Source organism: Corvus brachyrhynchos, unplaced genomic scaffold (genome assembly GCF_000691975.1).
Source record: "Corvus brachyrhynchos isolate BGI_N302 unplaced genomic scaffold, ASM69197v1 scaffold116, whole genome shotgun sequence".
Classification (NCBI taxonomy): Eukaryota; Metazoa; Chordata; class Aves; order Passeriformes; family Corvidae; genus Corvus; species Corvus brachyrhynchos.
In genome coordinates, this window is record NW_008240221.1 from 12546950 (window position 1) to 12565696 (window position 18747).

Below are 18747 nucleotides of genomic sequence, written 5' to 3' on the forward strand. Positions count from 1 at the left end.
CTATCCCCCCAAGACAGCCCCCCACCCCCGGCCCCCAGGGAAACCTCCTCCTCCTGGCTGGCCACATTCCATAGAGTCCAGCACAAGGACTCACACAGGAGTTTATTTGCAATTTTCACAACAAGAAACAAGGAAGAGAGGTCAATTTGTACAAACTCTTGCCAGTGCTATGTAGCAAAAAAAATTAAAAACATACAAAGAGTAAACAAGTTTAGACCACATGGATCGATTAACAGCTGTTTTAACTCTATAATCACCAGACATCTGTAAAGGAAAACAAAAACTGAAGTGTGGTTATTTGGGCTAAGAAGGCGAGTATATCATTTTAGGTAAGCTGTCCACTAGAACATCTGATATTAGCTACATTTCTCTAAAACAATATGGCAGCTCCTCAGTTAGTAAAGTTGCCTCTTAAAGATTTTTCCCAATCAACAACTGACAGTATAAATTTTCCTTTAGAAACCTGACCTTTTAGAACCATTTTTAATGTTAGGCATCAGCTTAAACTTGCTTTTTACACTCACTGGTGACTAAAATTCTCAATTATTTTAGTTTATATAAATTTATTATCTTCTTAAAAATGAATGCAGTTTTATCTTCCACAAGTGCTGCTGTTACTTGAACAAAAACTTCTTTGAGTAAGTGAAACTGGAATAAATATTTTTAAAAAATTCTGCAGCAAGAACCTGAGACTTGCAAAAAACCCTTTTATCAGAAACTTGCTACAAAAAATCTGCTACATTTCATTTAATCAAATCTTAAAGTTTGTAACAATTTCCATCAAAATACAAAATGCTGTTAATGTACCAGACACATAAATATCTCAAACAGGTATGATGCTAATAAATACTAAATGAAACATGGAAAAAAATCCCATAATCAAATCTGAGATCAAAGAATCTCATTCAAAATGTGGTTTCTGTTTGTTTTTGTTGTTTTTAATCGCACTTTCCCACCTAAAAAATACAGTGTTTCTGCATGGGTTGCATTTAGGTGTAACTAGATGTACATGAATGCTTAAAACCTTTTTCTGCCATTACCTATGAAGAAAAACAGTGGCATCCAGGGGAGAAAAAGATCTAAGAGAGACTGATGTTTAACCATAATGGACAAAGCACTTTGGATTACTGCAGTAGCCCAAGGCCCATGTGTTCTCTCTCTGCAGCACTACCGTGGGATGAGCCGTAGAGGTGGAGACAAGTCCCTAAGCCTGGGTTTGTACATGGGAGCAGCGTGATTACAGTCCTCCATAAACACTGTTGGTAACTAAAATACAAAAAGCTGAGGTAGCTCAGTATCTCTGCAGTAGTCTGTTTTCTCTAATTAAAAACTAATCACACTGCGTTGCATATTTCTGGACAGACACTTCTGCAGCTACGTAGGGACAGTCACAATGAATGGTTCAGGATGGGAACACCAGCCAACTGCTCTAGAACACTTTCCACACGGGTGTGAAATAAACCAGCCCAGGTAATGTTCTAATACCGAGCTTGTGATAAAACATAAAAACTGCCTAGACTGTTCTCTCCAGTTGCCAGAAAGGAAAGGTGTTGAACTACACAATTCAGACCCAGAGAACTCTTAGAACAGATGGATTCAAAAGGCTCTCCTCCAATCCTTCCAACAGTAACAATGCTTTGCACAGAACAATTCGTGAAATATAAGAGAAGTTTTATTTTCAACTGAGGTTGGGCTCCAGGACTTTGACCAACTCTAATGTCTTCTTACCTGCACTGCACAGTCCAAGCTATATTACAAACACAGACCTTCCCAATGAAACCTGCCAGTATTAACCTTGCTTTCCTTAGAGAAAAACAAGGCCATGGGGGGGGAAATGCTTCATTTTTAGCAACACAGAAGAGTTTCACTGTGTAACTTGTTTCTAAAACAAAATATATACCAATGAAAAAGGAATTTCACCATTTTGGTAAAGTATGTGGCTTTTTCAGTGTGTCTTAGTTTAGTTCTGTAGAGTAAGACAGGCATTATAGAACCATAATACTGGTTGCCATCCAATGAAGAGAATACAATTCGTCCTTTTGGAGATCTTCATTCTGCAGACAGCTTTCTAACATTGCCATTTGCTATAATCCAAACAAATTGCTTAGCCTTATCTTTCTCAATTGACTAAAAGGCACATAAAAGGCAGTTCTAGAGAGCCTCATCTTCAAATTACTGTACATCCAGTTACTCAAGATTCCTACCACAATGCATCACTGCCTTCTTTAGGACAGATTTTTTTTGTCCATAACCCCAGAGAAGAGAAAAATTGGAAAAAAAAATTAAAAAAAGGTTGCCTGTTTAAAAATATTCAACTTAGATCTGCTCTTTCCAGTCCTCTTGTATGTGTTGGTCTTCACTTTGCCTGAAGTTTCCCCAAAGATAACGCATGTAGAGTGAACAAGAGCAGGAATCAGAACAGTGTCTGTAGCACCAAAAATCTCCAAGCTGTGGCATTGTATTCTTTATTTATATCAGATACAACTATATGAAGTTCCGTTTGGTTCTTGTAGGCTGGTTGGTTTCAGGTACCTGAGACAATAGCACCAAATTCAACAGAAACAAAAAGAGAGAGCACTTAAGACCAAGGCTCTGCACATACTTGGTGCAAATGGAAACTGAATGGCTCAGAGGACTGCTCTCCCATGAGCAGTTTGAGAGGATAAACCCACCCATCTTGACGAGTTCACAGGAATGTTTCAAACACATGAACTGTTCTTTCCATCTCCTGCAAGAGACACAGACCATTAACTATTCATAAATACACAGAGCCAGAAATAGAGTTACTTTATGTAGTAGCACTTACTGTGTTACTTTTTCTAATATGAACAAATAAATTTATGAAAACAGATGTTTCTGTTTATTAGCTGCTATCTGCTAGAAAAATATGATAAAAGAGGGAATTCATTAAAGGAGTATTAATGCAGGAAAGCACTCTACTATGACAGTCCATGAGAAAATCAAGGCTTATTAGGGCCACTTATGTAATTAAGGTGCACAATATATATTAGGATAGCATTGCAGTGGCACACTGCATGAATTCAAGTCTTACTTCACACTTATGCTGTTGGTGACCTGTGGTGATGTGGTTCTATGTTTTAATGGTTTAACCCGGTTACTCCCTTGCCCCCATTCCCAGTTGGTACACCCTGATCTCTAGCCGCTTCCCCAGTGCTCCCTATATGGTTGCTCTCCTCCCCTTGTTCCAGTTGGTTCTGCATCAATCACCCAAACCCCTCCTGTTATTCCCTGAAGTTCGGTGTCCATCACCTAAGCCCTCCCTAATTACCCTTATATGGTCCTTTGTCAATCCCCTGAGATCCTGCCCCTTCTGATACCGCCCCTCTGGAAATCCCTGAAACCTCGACGCCCCATTGGGGCATGTGATCCCTTTTCCTCCACCCCTTGAGACTATTTATCCGCGTGCATGTCTATCCCTGTCCATATCCCTCCCCCAAAGACCCCTATTGGTCCCCTGTCGGGCCATCCTCGTTGTAACTTCTCCCTTTATAAGTTGTTGCACAGGTCTGGTCTGTGCTGGTGCTCCTTGGACTCCCTTTGGGCAATAAACCTGAAGCTGTATCCAGAGGCAAGCCTCCCCACAATCTTTTTTACCTTCTCCCTAGTCAGGGCTGCTGACAGCCACAACACCTGGGGCTTCAGCTCCCATGGGCAGAGCTGAACTCAGAGGAGCAGCTTTAAAGCCTTGAGCTTTCGGCTGCTCCCCACTCCTGCCGCACACCGCAGGTGCTGGCCGGGCTGAAGAAAGCGGTCACTGCAACAGTGACCCAGCTGTAACCACATCTCTGCACAGTTTGGATAATCAAAGTAAAGATTGGTCTCCACACACTCCTGCTGGACAAAGCCCTTTTTAATCTAACTAACATCCTGCACAGACTTTCAACATATTTTTAGGTGAAGATGGCAGAGGAATAGCATGAAAATGGTTTGAAAAATATTCTGCAGGAACTCTACAAAAACCCACACTATGGCTTTTCCAGGTTTTGTTGTAAATTATTCATGGGGAAAAATATTTAGTGCTCAGTGATCCAACTGGAAAGTAGCAATTGTTGTCCTTTACTCAGCACGACTGGTTATCAGTTGAATCGGCAAGCTGATCCAAACTCCTCTGCAGTTAGAACAGTGGTGACAGAGGGAATGCACATCCAGAGTCAGGATCAGCCTGTGCCAGTGGTGAAATGACCAACTTGCTGTTCATGTACAGGAAGCTTCGGAGGGCAAACACTTCAGTGGCACAGGATGACAGCAAGGCAGACACCTGGCTTCCACCATGCTGCACTGACCTTCCCAAGGCTGTGCTTACTGATCTAGAGAGTGTTCACACTTCTAAGGCCTTGTATGAAAGTCAGAATTGGCATACTGCATGGAGGAGAGGGGGTAATTGGTTTTGGCCTAGTTACACCAACACAATTAAGGGCCACTGCAGCAATACCAGGTCAGGGTGCCTATGAAATCACCACTTTACATGCACTGTCAGTCATGCCACAAACATGGAGACTGCTCCTATTCCATTTTACTCTGCTAGCATGTGCTTTTCATGCTGCTGTATTCTCTCCTCTTTCCCCTCCCTTTTTTTAGGTTAAATTCTTAATCCTCTTTTGAGGAAAACATTATTGGAAACAACCTCCAGTTTCTAAGTTACTACACTAAACTTTTTTCTTTTTATAGATACCTTCTTCAAAGTCTATTAAAAGTTTTGCCTGCTAGTAGAACAGTAAATTGGCAGATTAACAGTTCTTGAAAAGCCTATCTCACAATATTCAGATAAAGAATAAAAGAAGCTGTACAACATCACCTCTATAAGATGTGATTTGTCATAGTCTCTACGGTGTCTGTAGATGCACTGACTGAGGAGTGAATACAATCTCTCAAGTTGGTCAACAGTCAGGTTGTCACTTTTCTTAACCACCAAATCAAGCAGTTTCTGTTGGAACAACAGAAGGTGAAGTTAAGAGGGTTTTTATAAGCAGTTTTAAAATTTTTTTTTAAGGACAAATCAGAAATGAAATATCTTTCTGAAGTCCTCCTTCGGAGGGATACATACAAATGAAATGAACCACACCTGGGTATCAGCAAGGCCACTGCTTCAGTATTTATACAAAAAGGACTCAATGTCTCTTTTCACTTCTCCGCTTATACCCATACTTTTCTTCTTGTCTTAAAATTCTTTTACTCAGTATATCTAGGGCAATGTTTGTTATTTTGGAATGCTACTTCATCCTATTTCATCTTGGACACTAATTGTAATAAAGCTAATCCTAAAAACTGCCTTGATGGCTAAAGCAGACATTTTTAAGAACTTACACTGTCAGGAAAAAAAGCATCACCACATGAAAACGTATCTGGACTTCCACAAATGTTGACAAACGAAAAAAAAAATAAGAGAAGGGTGTGGAAGGAGGACACAACACATGTAAAATTTCTCATAACAAAGGTGAAAGTATTTTACATAGTAGCAAAGAGTGACATTTAAGATTTTTTTTTCCAGTCAAACAATTCTATTGTTTCCAAAGAGATTATCATCTGTACTCCACAGAAAATGGGATCTAAATTTCACAGGTCATAGTAGGTCAAGCTACTTTTTACAACAGAAGACAGCAAATTTTATTGTAATTTTGCTTAAAAAAAATGGAAAGAAAATTAATTAGCAGTCTATGATGCTAAAACATCAACACAAAATCCTATTTCCTTTCCAATCCACTAAGTTTTCTCCACCAAGTATACCTACCACAGGAAGAGAAAAGATGATGTTAGCTCCCAATTACCAGGCACCCAGCAGCTCTGACACGGCCAATTAACACATATGAGTACTGGCAAAAATGGCAATTAAAATAGTGGACTGCTGTGTCATTACTGGATTATAAGGGTAGTAATGATGGGACAGTAAGGATTCAGTAGTTTTATTAACTTTCCATCCAAGAAACACCAATTGACAAATCATTTCCAAAAGTCACTGCTGTCATAATACTTGTTTGCAGTCAAACATAAAGGAAATACTGCTTCAGAACAAAGAAAGGAAGCATTTTTCATGGAGTCCATTAACAGTTCAACTTATTTTTTCAGTTCTGTTACCTTTAGTCTGTCATGGTCAACAACTACAGAGGGTAAGGGATCCAAAGGTTCTTCTGGAACCTGCTCCAAACTTGTGGGTTTTGACTGCTCCACAGCGACTTTTCGCGTTTTCTTGCTTTTGAATATACCTGTAATTTGAAAAACAATTATCAGGATTGTGAGTCTCACAAAATGCAGCCTATTTCTTCACTTCAGCTTGCTTTGGTTGTTTAGTTTGTTGGGTTGTTTTGAATCAAGCAAGATTGTAGCAGTGCAGATTATTCATCAGCTTTGCTGAATTCTGAATGTTTACAGGTGCACAAACCCACAGTTCAGAAACACACACAAAACTGGAAATCTTTAAAACCCAACTCCAAAGTGCCAACTTTGAATGAAAACTGAATTCCACTAAGAGTTCTCATTGCATCTTTCTATTCAACAGCAACAACAAATTAAACAGCTTCTAAGACAAGATCAGATACTAAGCAAATGCTGAAATTCTTTCTGCTCAAGTGAAACAAATCTTCATTTTTCTCTCTAAAGCATCCCATGTCTTCATCACCACAGTATTCCAACATCTGCTCTACTCCCAAATCCTCATGCTTTTGTTACACATTTCTGTTTTCTTCCACCTTTGTATTCAAGTTATTGACCAATGGTATTGCAAAGAACAAAATATTTTCATATCTCCTTATTCTCTCCCTACATTCATTCACTATTTTTCTCCTCAACTATTTAAAATGCCTTTTCTACTGAGGACCCCTGCCATTGTAACCATCCTAAAGTATACGAAATTCACCTACCAAATTCAGAAATGTAAATACTCTTTAACACATCATGCTCTTCTTGTGATATTCCTAGGACCTTTCTTGTACTCTACTACTTACCCTTAGAGAAAATATGTATGTACAAACACAGCCAACATGTACATAGTAATCTTCTCATAATTCAGATATCTCATTAAAGCTCATTTACTTTGTAAATCTCAGCACTTACTTTTGAAGTAAAGATTTCATTCTTTTAGATAATTCTGAAAAGCTCATTAAAAAGGCAATCATGCATAAGGCTTCTATTTCTGTTCCCTGAGGAAACTATCTCTCTCGTCTTCAAAGGACATGGCCCCTTCTTTTATACACCACCAGGATTTTCCTTCTTCTCTTATCTTTTTCCTCCACTGTTATTGTGTTCACTGTGACTCCAAAGCCAGATACCTTCTTCAACAGATAAACAACAGTTTATCTGGCTTTTGCTAGGAGTTAAACTGCTTCAGCTTTTGCTACAAGCAAGTTTTTAAAGGAATACTATGCTTTTTTATCCAATGTCAATGATACTATTATCGTATTCTCTAACAGAGTAATTCAGTATCTATTATGTGGATCAAAATACAAATCAGATAGAATATACAGACCAAAACATGTATTGTATTTATCTCAATTTATAATATTTTTGAATATATAACTACTGTTTTAATGTTATCTCAGTATTTACATTATTTCCAACAAAGCTGACAAATATAAACAGAGTATATTAGTGTTAGTATGAAGATACAAATTCTTGCCTAAGATAAAAATACAGCAAGTCAAGAGTGCACTTCTGATTTTTCTATGTGGAATTAAATGCTGTAAGCATACTAAGAGTTTCAAATAAATAGTCAGCAATTAATAAAATATTACAGTGAAAAATACACACATTAACTTGGATACTGAGATAAAGACAGAAACATTGAAAACAAGTTATACCTTCTTTATCTGCTTCAGCATCTTTAGTTTCAATGTCTGTGCTCTGTAGTGTTTTCTCATTATTGCTGCAATGTGGTAACTCAGCTTTCACCAGATCACTTCCTTGACTTTCACTGGAAGCTTCCATTTTCTCCTTTGGCTGATCTTCAGATAAAGATTTTTGCTTGTTACTAGACCCATCAGTGTTTTCACAGGGTGAAACAGCATCAAGTGATTCTGCTTTACCATTATGACAGGCTGAAACAGGTACACCTTCAGAGCTGTGTACAGATGTCTCTCCATTCACACAATCCCCTTTCAATGTAGAGTCCTTCCTTAATTCCTTTTCAGCACCCAGAGTAACACTGTCAGTTATTAACAGGGATTCATTTGAGCTCTCTTCTTCTGTGGATGCAAAATTGTTTTCCTTTCCTGATGTCCCATTGTTAAGCCTCTGCTCTGCATCTATATCCATAATATCACAGGAGGATTCATCATTTGTCATAGAGAGGTCTCCTGTTTCTTCTCCATTCTCTTCAATGCAGTCAGCACTGATCTCTAGCTCTCCATTTTCCAGCAATTTACTGTCCTCACCATGATTTTCATCGTCAGCAAACTTTGCATCATCTTCATCTTTCTTTAAATTATTGACTTTCCTCTTCTTAATAATGCCTTTGCCCCACTGCGAGCGCCGTCTCGATTTTCTCCGTATTCGAACTGAAAACAAACGAACACTTTTAGATGCACAGGTACCCCTCAGCAAAGAGACCAGGATATAAGAATATGCCGCTGTGTGAGGCAATCAAATATCTTCACACTTCAAGGAAAAATAAGCTGTCTGTTGATTTCAGTGTGAGCAAATCAGAGGTAACAAGGCATTTTAGAAGTATAAGGAGTGGACCCTCAGTCAAGACACTCAATTCCTAAACTATGGAAACAAGCAATTCCTACTTAAAACAGCTAAGCAATGATGTAGAACTCATTCTCATTTGAGTAATGGAGAGTCTAAAGACAGTTATTCTCATTCTCCCTTTTTAGATCTTCAGTGATTTGATACAATAAATTTATACAATAAAACAAATGAAAGTGCAACCCAAGGATTCACAGAATAATTCAGGTTGGAAGGGCCACAAGGAAACCTCTAACCTATTATTCCAACCAGGGTCAGCTGTGAGGGCCATATTGTGTTACTCAACTTGAAGCAACATAGGCATGTGATCCTTTTTTCATTATTTCTGCATCCTTACTCTTTCTTATTTCTTAGTTGTATTTTCTGTGCCTTTGAAAAATTACATAATAAACTATTTTTCAGAAGGCCATTTTATTTTATTAAGCTATCTGCAGTGAAATACAACTAACAGATACACTGACCTAAAAAAAGGCTTTGGTGCACATTTGTAATTTGATGAGCAATTGCAGAAGGAAGACCATTCAAACCTAATGCTATTGTCAACATCCTTTTCCAGAGCACTACACAAAGCTCAGAAGACCAAGGAAGACACTTGGGAAAAGTGAAGCTTCTATGTTCAAATAATGATGAAGACTGTTCTAATTTTGCAAAATTGCTGAAGTTATGGCCAAGTGACAATAAATGAAAATCACAGCCAATAGTAACCAGAGACTGACAAATTTCCTTCCATTTCAAAATTATTTCTTATGTTGAGCACCTCCATAATGTTATTTGTATTTGTAAGTTACTTTGTTTTATGGGGTATTAAGTCCTACACCTGTGTCTGCCAATCACACACAGTTACAAAGATCTTGCTTTGAAGATACAAGCACTATGCAGGTACAAGTGTTGGGAATTAATTCACAGACACGCAGAGAAGCACAGTTGTACTTTAGAACATCTCCCCATGAGTGCTGTATGTAAGCAGGTAATTTAACCACTACATTAGGAATAAATCTTAACCTTTTAGCTTTAAAGCTGTCTAAAGATACAATCACACTGCAATAAAAAGTCTCACTTGGAACCTGTATGTATTGTTACAGATTATCTTTATGGAGAACTGCAAGATCTGAGGGGAAAAAAAAAATCCCCTTTCTCCAACTATATTCACAATTTGATAATGACTTCTACAGTCGGTGTCACTCGTTTATTGATGAACTACAACCTACTCACATAACTTTTCAGGAGTTCATGTATTTTTTCCCCAAGATTGTGCAAGAGATTTTCATTAATCACTGAAGCAGAAAATCCGAAACTAAACAGGGAAATGTAAACTTACAGACAAAAAAATAATCCTGTATTAGACAATGGGTGAAGCTTCAGTGCAACTGCAAAGATGGGTAAATAAAACACAGGAGAGTAAAAGTCTTTTAAAGGAAATCTAGTACATCCTAAATGTATAAGTAAGTAAGTTGAAATTTTTTAAGATACACCGATTTTGGCTTTTAGGCTGACTTTGCTGTAATTCAGACAGATATATCAGATATATTGTCAAATATATTTGGTATCTTTTAAATCAGTGAATTGTACTTCAAATATTTTACTGGTGGCATCCCTTCTGTTCACACTGTGAGTTCCACCTGGGATGAGAATCCATAATTTGCCTAAACACACAAGTACATTCCTAAAATTCTTAGCTGTGAGAGAAATCACTTTAAAGCAAAATGGAATTAATCCTTGTGTTACCCATCTCATTAAATTTCTAAATTTGGTCTTCCCAAATGAGTTAGCAAGTCCAGCTCAATGTTTCATGCACTACTTTTTGAACAAACATTGTGTGTGTTGTTTTTTACTGCTGTTTTTAATTAGGACAAAGCAACAACAAGAAGTGAGGCAGCAACATCTTTTGGGATGAGAAAGGAAATTTTGGCTCCAGATCCTTAACAACCAAAACATTGCTACGCAAACTTTTCTTTCACACAGACAGCCAAGCCTCTAAATGAGTGAAAAGTTGGGGAAGGAATACAACATTTAAAAACAAAACTGACCACCAGTCTTTCTGTTCTGCTTAATTCCTCCAGGTAAGTTGAAAGGGTGGTACAAGCAAGAGAAGTGTTAACCGTGTGACGAATTGTAGACACTGCCACCAGATTTCATCACCTATATTGGTTCCCTTTATATTTAGTGGAAATAAAAAGGCAATACTGCAAGAGTATTATGGACCTGAGAAGCTGCCATATGAAGCAGGAAGCAGTAAAATACATCTCTGAATCCTGCAGGACAGTTGAATATGACTTAAAAAGGATGAAGGAGCTATCACAGGGTAAAACTGATGCAAAACTAAAGGCCCAGTGGGGAAGAACTAACGGGTTAACATATTGCTGCTACCTTAACGTTTATATTTTAGAAGAATGTAAACTATCAAGAGCAGAATGCAAAACGTTTTATTTTCTAGTCAGTATGATTCATGACACACTATCAGCTTCCTGTAGGTAACAGAATGGGACAGCTATTTACAGAAGAAAAACTTTAGGTGAACTTTGTTTAAAAAATGAGCAAGTACAAACAATTGCAACTTAACGCCTTAACACCTTTTCAATTACTCCTTTTAAAACTACTCATCAGAAAACTCCCCATTGATACCCAGTCTTTTGGCACTATTTGTGCCAGAGGCAGTGGAAATACTATTGTCAGAAGAGTTCCGCTTTATAGAGCTGAGTTTCTCTAACTCAAACTATTATAATACCAATTATTCACACATGAATACATTCACTTGCCTTCTAAATTGGCCAACTATTCATTCTATAATCTTCACATAACCTCTACAGATTTGCCAAAGGGATCTTAATTTCAGTTCTAGCTTCTGTCTGGTTTGCTTTTTTGTGAATCAATACTAAGCATTTTTAATGACAATAAGTATCTGTCTGACCACAAGTCACGCCTAACATTTCACTTGGGTTCACATGAAGTTGGTATCAAAACCAAATTTCCCCTGCTCGTTTTTCCCTCAAGCTGCACAATCCATGCAGACAGCATTTTTTAAAGTGCTATGTAATACAATGCAACTAATCCTGAATACAAATTTACATTTTTTTAAGCAGTAGGTGAAGTTTCTCAATTCTTCTATTCCTACGTTAAGACAATTTCAGAGTCATTTGAAAGACCCATAAACAAGGCAGACGGCATTTCCCCTAGGTGTGATTAAAAAGAAATTCTGTACTGTCCTTACTTCAGAAGGACTAGTCTGTTAAGTAAAATGAAACCTGTAGCAGACTTTCAGAAATTCTGAATTCTTGCCCACTGACAGGTGCTGCTTGGAGATCTTCCAGTCAGATACACTAAGTAATGACAACATCTAGTGAAATAAGCACCAACCCTGTCCAGAGCAGAGCACAGTTCTTGACTATTAAAAAAAAGTGATAGTAAAAACCAACCAACCAACCAAAAAAAAACCTAAACAACTTGAACCAAAAAAATTCAACTCCTTCCCACTTTCCTGAAGCATTTCTGCAAGACCTAGACATAATTGTGACCTTTCTGTTTAGTATGGTCTCAGGAAATGAGATCATAAAAACATGGGTAAATGGTACAGAAGCTTCAGAGCTGAGGTATGCACTGTTGCTGTCCCCCAAATCCAGCAGCACAGTGACAAAACTGTAGACTACAGAGAAATGAAGTTAACAGTTGGAAAAGAAAGCAGACATAATTACATGATTCAGAGACTGTCAATTATTAACAAGCAAGTCTGCTTCCCTTAACGTGGAAGAGCCCTAATAAGAGGCAGCAAAGCAGAGATCTTTCTCTTGAAATTTCTGTAGTTTGACTACTGCAGTACAGTGAGTGCAGCACAGTATTCAATGCTAACAAGTTCATTTTATACACAGCAGAAAAGACCCTTCCATGATTCCACACTGCTTAAAACGCATCAGAGAATGTGACTCCTCTTCCTCTGTCAGTAAATGATAAAATTGACATCCATCAAACAGTAAATTCTCTGTTGTTACTTTATTTCATGAAGAATTCCTGAGGATTAAAACCCAAAGAAGATTCTCATGGCAAGCAAGTTCACCATGGATCCAGATTTTCAGTCTAGTTCAGTATCAAGAACCACTTAAAGCAATTGACATGTTTTAAGTTTTTCTTCCGTGATCAAAATCCTCAACACCTTTCTTGTCTTGTGTGCAAAGTAACTCAAAGAGTTTGCTTGAGAAAGCACTTATAACCAGCAACTTACACTCTCTTATGCATCATCCAGGATATCTATGTACCTGCCACAGTAATTTAGCTGCTTCCAGTAGCTCCACATTCCTTACCAAGAGGCACTAAATAGTCCACTTGAAAGTCTCTGGAGTTTCTACTCACAAAGTCCCCAAACTGCAGCCAGAGATAAGCAGCAAGAAAGAACAGATCACAGTTCCACAATGGCTTAAAAAGCAAAGTGAGGTGCCAGCTTCCACTAACAAAGCCATTTCTCCCTCCAAAGCCAGCTATAGCATTTCCACTGTCTAATTTGTGCCGGCACTACTGTTCCTGCAGTAAAACAGATAAGGGAACTAAATCCATCTGAAACGTTAGGTTGTTGGATTTTTTTCTGGGTTAGTTTTCAACATCTTTGGTTGAGCTTTCCAACTCATGAATGACAGTGCTGCCACAGGCAACACGGTGGAAATATGCCACCAGTGACAAGGCAACACAGCCTCTTTAGTAGTGACCTGCAGTTTTACCAGCTTAAAGTGACTGTGGAACTAATCCCTAAAAGATGTCATTTTCTTCACCTAGGATGGAGGGCACTCAAGGCACAGAGCTGACAAACACATGAAAAGAACTGCATACAACAACTTCACATACTTATGATCTTTATCAGTTTATATAACAGCTTATGTTTTGTAAACAAATACTTGAAGAACCTCTGCATTTCTACTCAACAAGGAGGAATCAAGTTTCATAAGGAGGAGCTGAAATGGGTACCAAACCAATCCTGGCTGCAGCATTCCCAGTATTTTCTTCCCTGATCAACTGCCTTCCCCTACCATCCCCAGTAATACTCTCCACTCAAGCTCTTCCCAGTATTTCTCGTGGAACTACCCCAGTGTCTCCTGCTCCTCCCCACCCCAGCTGAACAGGACGCTGAACAGGACACGGGACACACTCCCTCTGAGGTGTGCATGCCATGCCTGGCCAATGCCATGTTTTACCTGCTCAACTACCATTTTCAATCTATCACCTTTTCCTGCAGTAGACACGTGAATTTGTCCAGCTACCAATTTTCACAAAAACTGCAGGAACCTAATCTTTCAGCTCTCAACTCCTGTCAAATCTGTCTGAACTCTGCTAAATGATTCAGAAGTTATTAGGGGAGCAGAGATGGACAAGAGAGCACAGGTATGATTTTCTTCGGAAACCAAGATAAAAATATAATTTACATGAAACCAGAGTAATTATGTTAGTAAAACACATGGCAAGACAGTCACACTGGAAAATTAAAGAGGAAAATGAAGTCAAAAGAGAAGAGACAATCAGATTAATGTCACCTGTGGAGATAATTTTTAGACTTTCCACCTCTACAGATCTGCTCATTTCCCCTCTGCTGATTAGCTCTGTACAATAGCAAATATTCCAGCTATACAAATCCTTGGTACCTTCAGTTGGCTCTTAAGGACTAGGGAATGACACCTTCCTGCTGCAAGAGAGCCATTAACAAACACAAGAAGGAATGAATCATGGCTACTGGATGGTTTCTCTGTCAAGGAGGCAAAATCTGAAGTTAATAAATGGGTAATAATCCCAAGAAAATCCACAACTTCTGCAGACAGAAACATTAAGTCTTAAAACAATTTAAAGCAAACATTGCCACAGTTTTCAAAACAGAGGAAGGAAGGGATCTATCTGTTCTGAAAACTTTTTATTACAACACTTGCACATACCACTTAGAAAGAAAAAAACCCCAAAACTATTTCAGAAGATCTTTTTACCATGTTTATAAGAAAGGTGATGATAATGCTTTCAAGGACACCTCCTTAAGAGAGGCTGAGCCATCTTGCGTTACTGAGTTATAAAGAAGAGAACAAGAGAATGTAAAAAAGTCACTGATCAGGTAAATTGTAGAACCCACTTAGTCGTCTGTCAGAGGAAAAAGACACTTGATTAATTCAACAGGCAGGTATTTAATAGGGATGAAAGAAAATTTCTTTGTCACTAGGTATCACCGAGTTCAAAAGTTTGATGGGATCCCAAAAAAAGAACAGGCAGTCAAGATTTATTAGAACTCCCACAAATTCACTAAATTGCATTTTAAATTAGAAGAATTAAAAAGCCTATGGGGCTTAAAAGAACGTTAATCAACTTGGAATTATCAGCTACGCTGGTATTTCCTTCAAACTCAGGCATGAAAAAAAATATTTCTCAAATGTTTGCAACTTTCTTTTAAAGCATCTGGTTGAAGACAGCATCAGATACAAGAGATCAAACTACTCCGATCCAGAATGCCAACTCCTACGCTACCCAGAACAAAATGACAAAGACACAAAAAGAGACAGTTGTCCCAGCTCTGAGTAAAGATATCCTCACATTCCAGAAAATCTTTTTTAATAGTGTTTATCAAGTAACAGTACTTGCCTCTGTATCAAGTGAGAATTAATCCAAGTCAAATCTGGAAGGCAGAAGCAGAAAACAAAAGAGCAGCAAATGTAGAATAAGCGACAAAACAGCAGCTCCTAGGAATTTCATGTTAGCATCTGGATGACTGTTGATTTGCCAATATCCAATTTCTGAGTCCAAACTCAGAACCAGACCAAAAGGGAGAGAATAGTTCAAATAACCAAAACCATATGGTACCTGGTCTGCCATGTCCTTTGATAAGGCATTGCTGCAGTCACAGAAGCCTAAAGTGCAATCACTGACACCACTGTAGCAGAGAGGTCAAAGAAGAGACACTAAACAGATAAAAATCAGACAAAGACTGAGAATAAAATGGTTCCTGAGAAAGACTGTAAATGAAAGACCTTTTCTTTCTAAAAATCTTTTTAAAAAGTAGTCCAGGCAAAACAAAAGCCTTTCCATGATACAGCAGAAACAAAGTGTTCCATAGGACAGCAAAGATCACCATTTGGGGGGGAAAAAGCAAACCAAAAACCAACCAACCAAAAAAGTCCAACACAAAAAAAAGCACAGAAAACATTACTTATTTAGAAACAACATTTTCTGCCATAGTTTTTTAGATCCTTGCTTGGTATCCCTACAGTTCTTTCTAGAGAGACCACTAATCACTTAAATTACTGGGAAAAGTTAGCACTGTGTTTACTTCATATTTCATAAAATGACTTTTATATAAAACTTGTATTTTTAATAGTTTGCATAACACAAAGGATTTAAATTTTCTTTATTTGCTCCAAATGCCATTTTCACAGCTATGCTATTTATCATATGGCACAAAAGACATCTTCTGTATGAAGAAAACATAAAATCTGCAGTTTATCACTACAGTATATTATCATTAAATGCTGCAAAAAAAAGATAAGAATGCAAAGCCAAATCTTCCCCACAGAGTTTATTTATACGTAACACTAAAGGAAGCAAGTGCAAGACAGTAAAATGGTATGTACCATGCCCCATCTACTGGCAGAACGGAGCAGTTGGATACAGTTTTATTATACAGGATCCCAATGATTAAAGAGATGCTAATGCTTTATGAGCTAACATGCATCTAAACCACTTAATTTAGCAAACACACCAAACTGCAGACTGCTGGTGGTTGTGTTTTCCACACAGCTCCATAGAAAGGGAAAATAAGACCGTTCTCAGCAGTGACCAGAGGCAATGGGAACAGCCTGAAATACAAGACATTCAAAATTAAGATAAATAAATTATTGGTTGTGGCCAAGCACTATAAGAAGTTCCCCGGGCATGACAGGGAGCCTCCATTCTTGGAGGTGTTCAAAACACAACTGGACAAAGCCTTGAGCAACCAGCTCTGAGCGGAGCGAGACCAGAAGATGTTCAGAGGTTCCCTCCAACCACTGTAATTCTGTGATTCTATAATCATAAAACTGCTTGTATCAGACTTCTGACATATGTCCCATTTTAAGTTCCCACCACAATACCTGCACTCTTCTCAAAATACAGTCAGTAATGGAAATATTTTAAATTGTGGCAGAACTTCCCCAAATAGATTTTCAGCAACTCCTAGTAAGGCAATATTTTTAAAACTCATCTATACTGTGAGACACAATCCCCGCAGCTGTACCTTCAACAAGGGAAATGGAAGTTGCAGATGAAATGTAACTCAGGAACATGGATCACCATGCCTTCACACAGAAAAATTATTTGTGTGCCCCATTTCCAACAGCCCATCTGGTCTAATCCAATTAACAAAATATCTAAAATACATCAGAAAAAATTAAATAATTCACAAAATAAGGCAACTAAAAAACTAAATAAAGTTTTATACAAAATATATAACCTCAGAAAGCAAACCAACACAATCCCAACTCTCACTCTCTACTGTACTTGCCCTGAACAGGTCCTTAAATTGGGCAGGCTGCTGCACTGTCTGCAGTCCACTCTGTTTTTAGAGAAGATACTTAACAATAATTTCTTTTAGAGTTCTCAGGTTTGTCATCTGAATTAACCTTTTTGCAGCTATTTTCTACAATACTGTGAAAACAAAGCTCCTAAAAAATAGTAATAACTTATCAAGAAAATAATGTTATGATTGGTGATTTTTTCCTTAGAGTCCTCTAAGGGAAAAAATTAATTCAAGTTCAAACAGCAGAAAACATGCAATATTTCCAGAATTATTAACTGAAAAATAAAGTTTTATCCTGTTGAATTAAATTACTTACATGATTTTTCTTGTTACTCTGATTGTGCAATACATTGCAGTCTTAAAATAAAAAATAGTATTTCTTGACCATAAAAAAAATTCCATTCTCCCTCTAAAATAATCTGTTAGAAATCCCTTCTCTAAACTTACTTCTTCCATTCAAACAATCACAATCCACAGTTTCATTTGCTGCTATTTGAGCTCCCCACAATCTGCCCAGTTCTGCTCTCACCCTTCTCTAGCTTATCCTCCAAGTACCCTTTTAAGACTGCTTCTCTTCCTCATTTCCAGTCTCTGCTGAACTGACCATATCAATCTTCAAGAGTGCCCATGTACTACCGGAATTCTTTCTGCAGATTTCTGATTGCTCATCAATTCCTGGTTCTCTCTCCTGATTACTAGATGCATCACATCCCTCCTGGACTAGCTACCTTTTTCAGACTCGGCCTTAAAAGCCATATTTTCATTTGATCATAGTCCCAAACACACTAAGCCTCAAATTTTCTTGCCTTCCAAGCTAGATCACGAAAATACCAACAGGATCAGTGCCTTAACAGTAACTTTGTTGTTTGCACAGAGACACTGGCAATTTCCTGCAGCTGATAGCTCGAGTTTTCAAACAACTGCTGCTGCCTCGACAACAGAGGGGAAGCGAGTGAGGTAGCAGAGCTGCTTTGGATCCAAGTCACCAGCAACGGCTGCTCTCCCCCTTCCCAAGGGATGTCCAGCTTGGAGGTCTATAAACCCCACCGTCTGCTGCTCAGCATGCACAGCCAGCAAAGTGCTCTGTAGAGCAGCCAGACGGAGAATCTCCATCCTGGACTTTGCAGGAAATGAAAAAAAATAAATTTGGAATCCCTTCCCTCCACTCTCTGTTTTTGCACGAGCTGCCAAATGAATAAAGAACAGCTTGGATCCAAATCATCAATTTATTATATAACAATTTATTCTAACCATAATTCCATACAGTTGACTTTAATTCCTTTAACGGAAGAAATTACAGCTTCGGGAAATAAAATCATACACCTCTAATTAATTAAACCATTTGACATCAACACTATCATTCATATATAAACAATGTTCATCTCTGGGCAGTTATCACCATGCCTAGAAAATGATTTCTCATCAAGGAAAAGCACCATGAAGGAGAGCACAAAGATGTAAAGGAAAATTTGTCTGCTTAAATCTCTCAGTTTGCCACCAATCAGCAATAATTGATAATGCTAAAAATAATATATTAATAATAG

The 18747-nt window shown here is 38.0% G+C and overlaps 1 protein-coding gene across 2 annotated transcripts in view; it reads right to left on the reverse strand.

The window, feature by feature from the left end:
- Positions 1-83: 83 nt before the first annotated feature.
- Positions 84-18747, reverse strand: part of ATAD2B (ATPase family, AAA domain containing 2B) — a 59565-nt gene continuing 40901 nt past the window's right edge. For both annotated transcript variants that reach the window (XM_017745016.1, XM_017745015.1), the window contains exons 24-27: positions 7812-8507; positions 6094-6221; positions 4817-4945; positions 84-2728 (exon numbers count right to left, since the gene is read on the reverse strand). In XM_017745016.1, coding sequence (XP_017600505.1) covers positions 2687-2728; positions 4817-4945; positions 6094-6221; positions 7812-8507 — 995 coding nt within the window. In that variant the 3' untranslated portion in view covers positions 84-2686. The remainder of the gene's footprint in view (positions 2729-4816; positions 4946-6093; positions 6222-7811; positions 8508-18747) is intronic.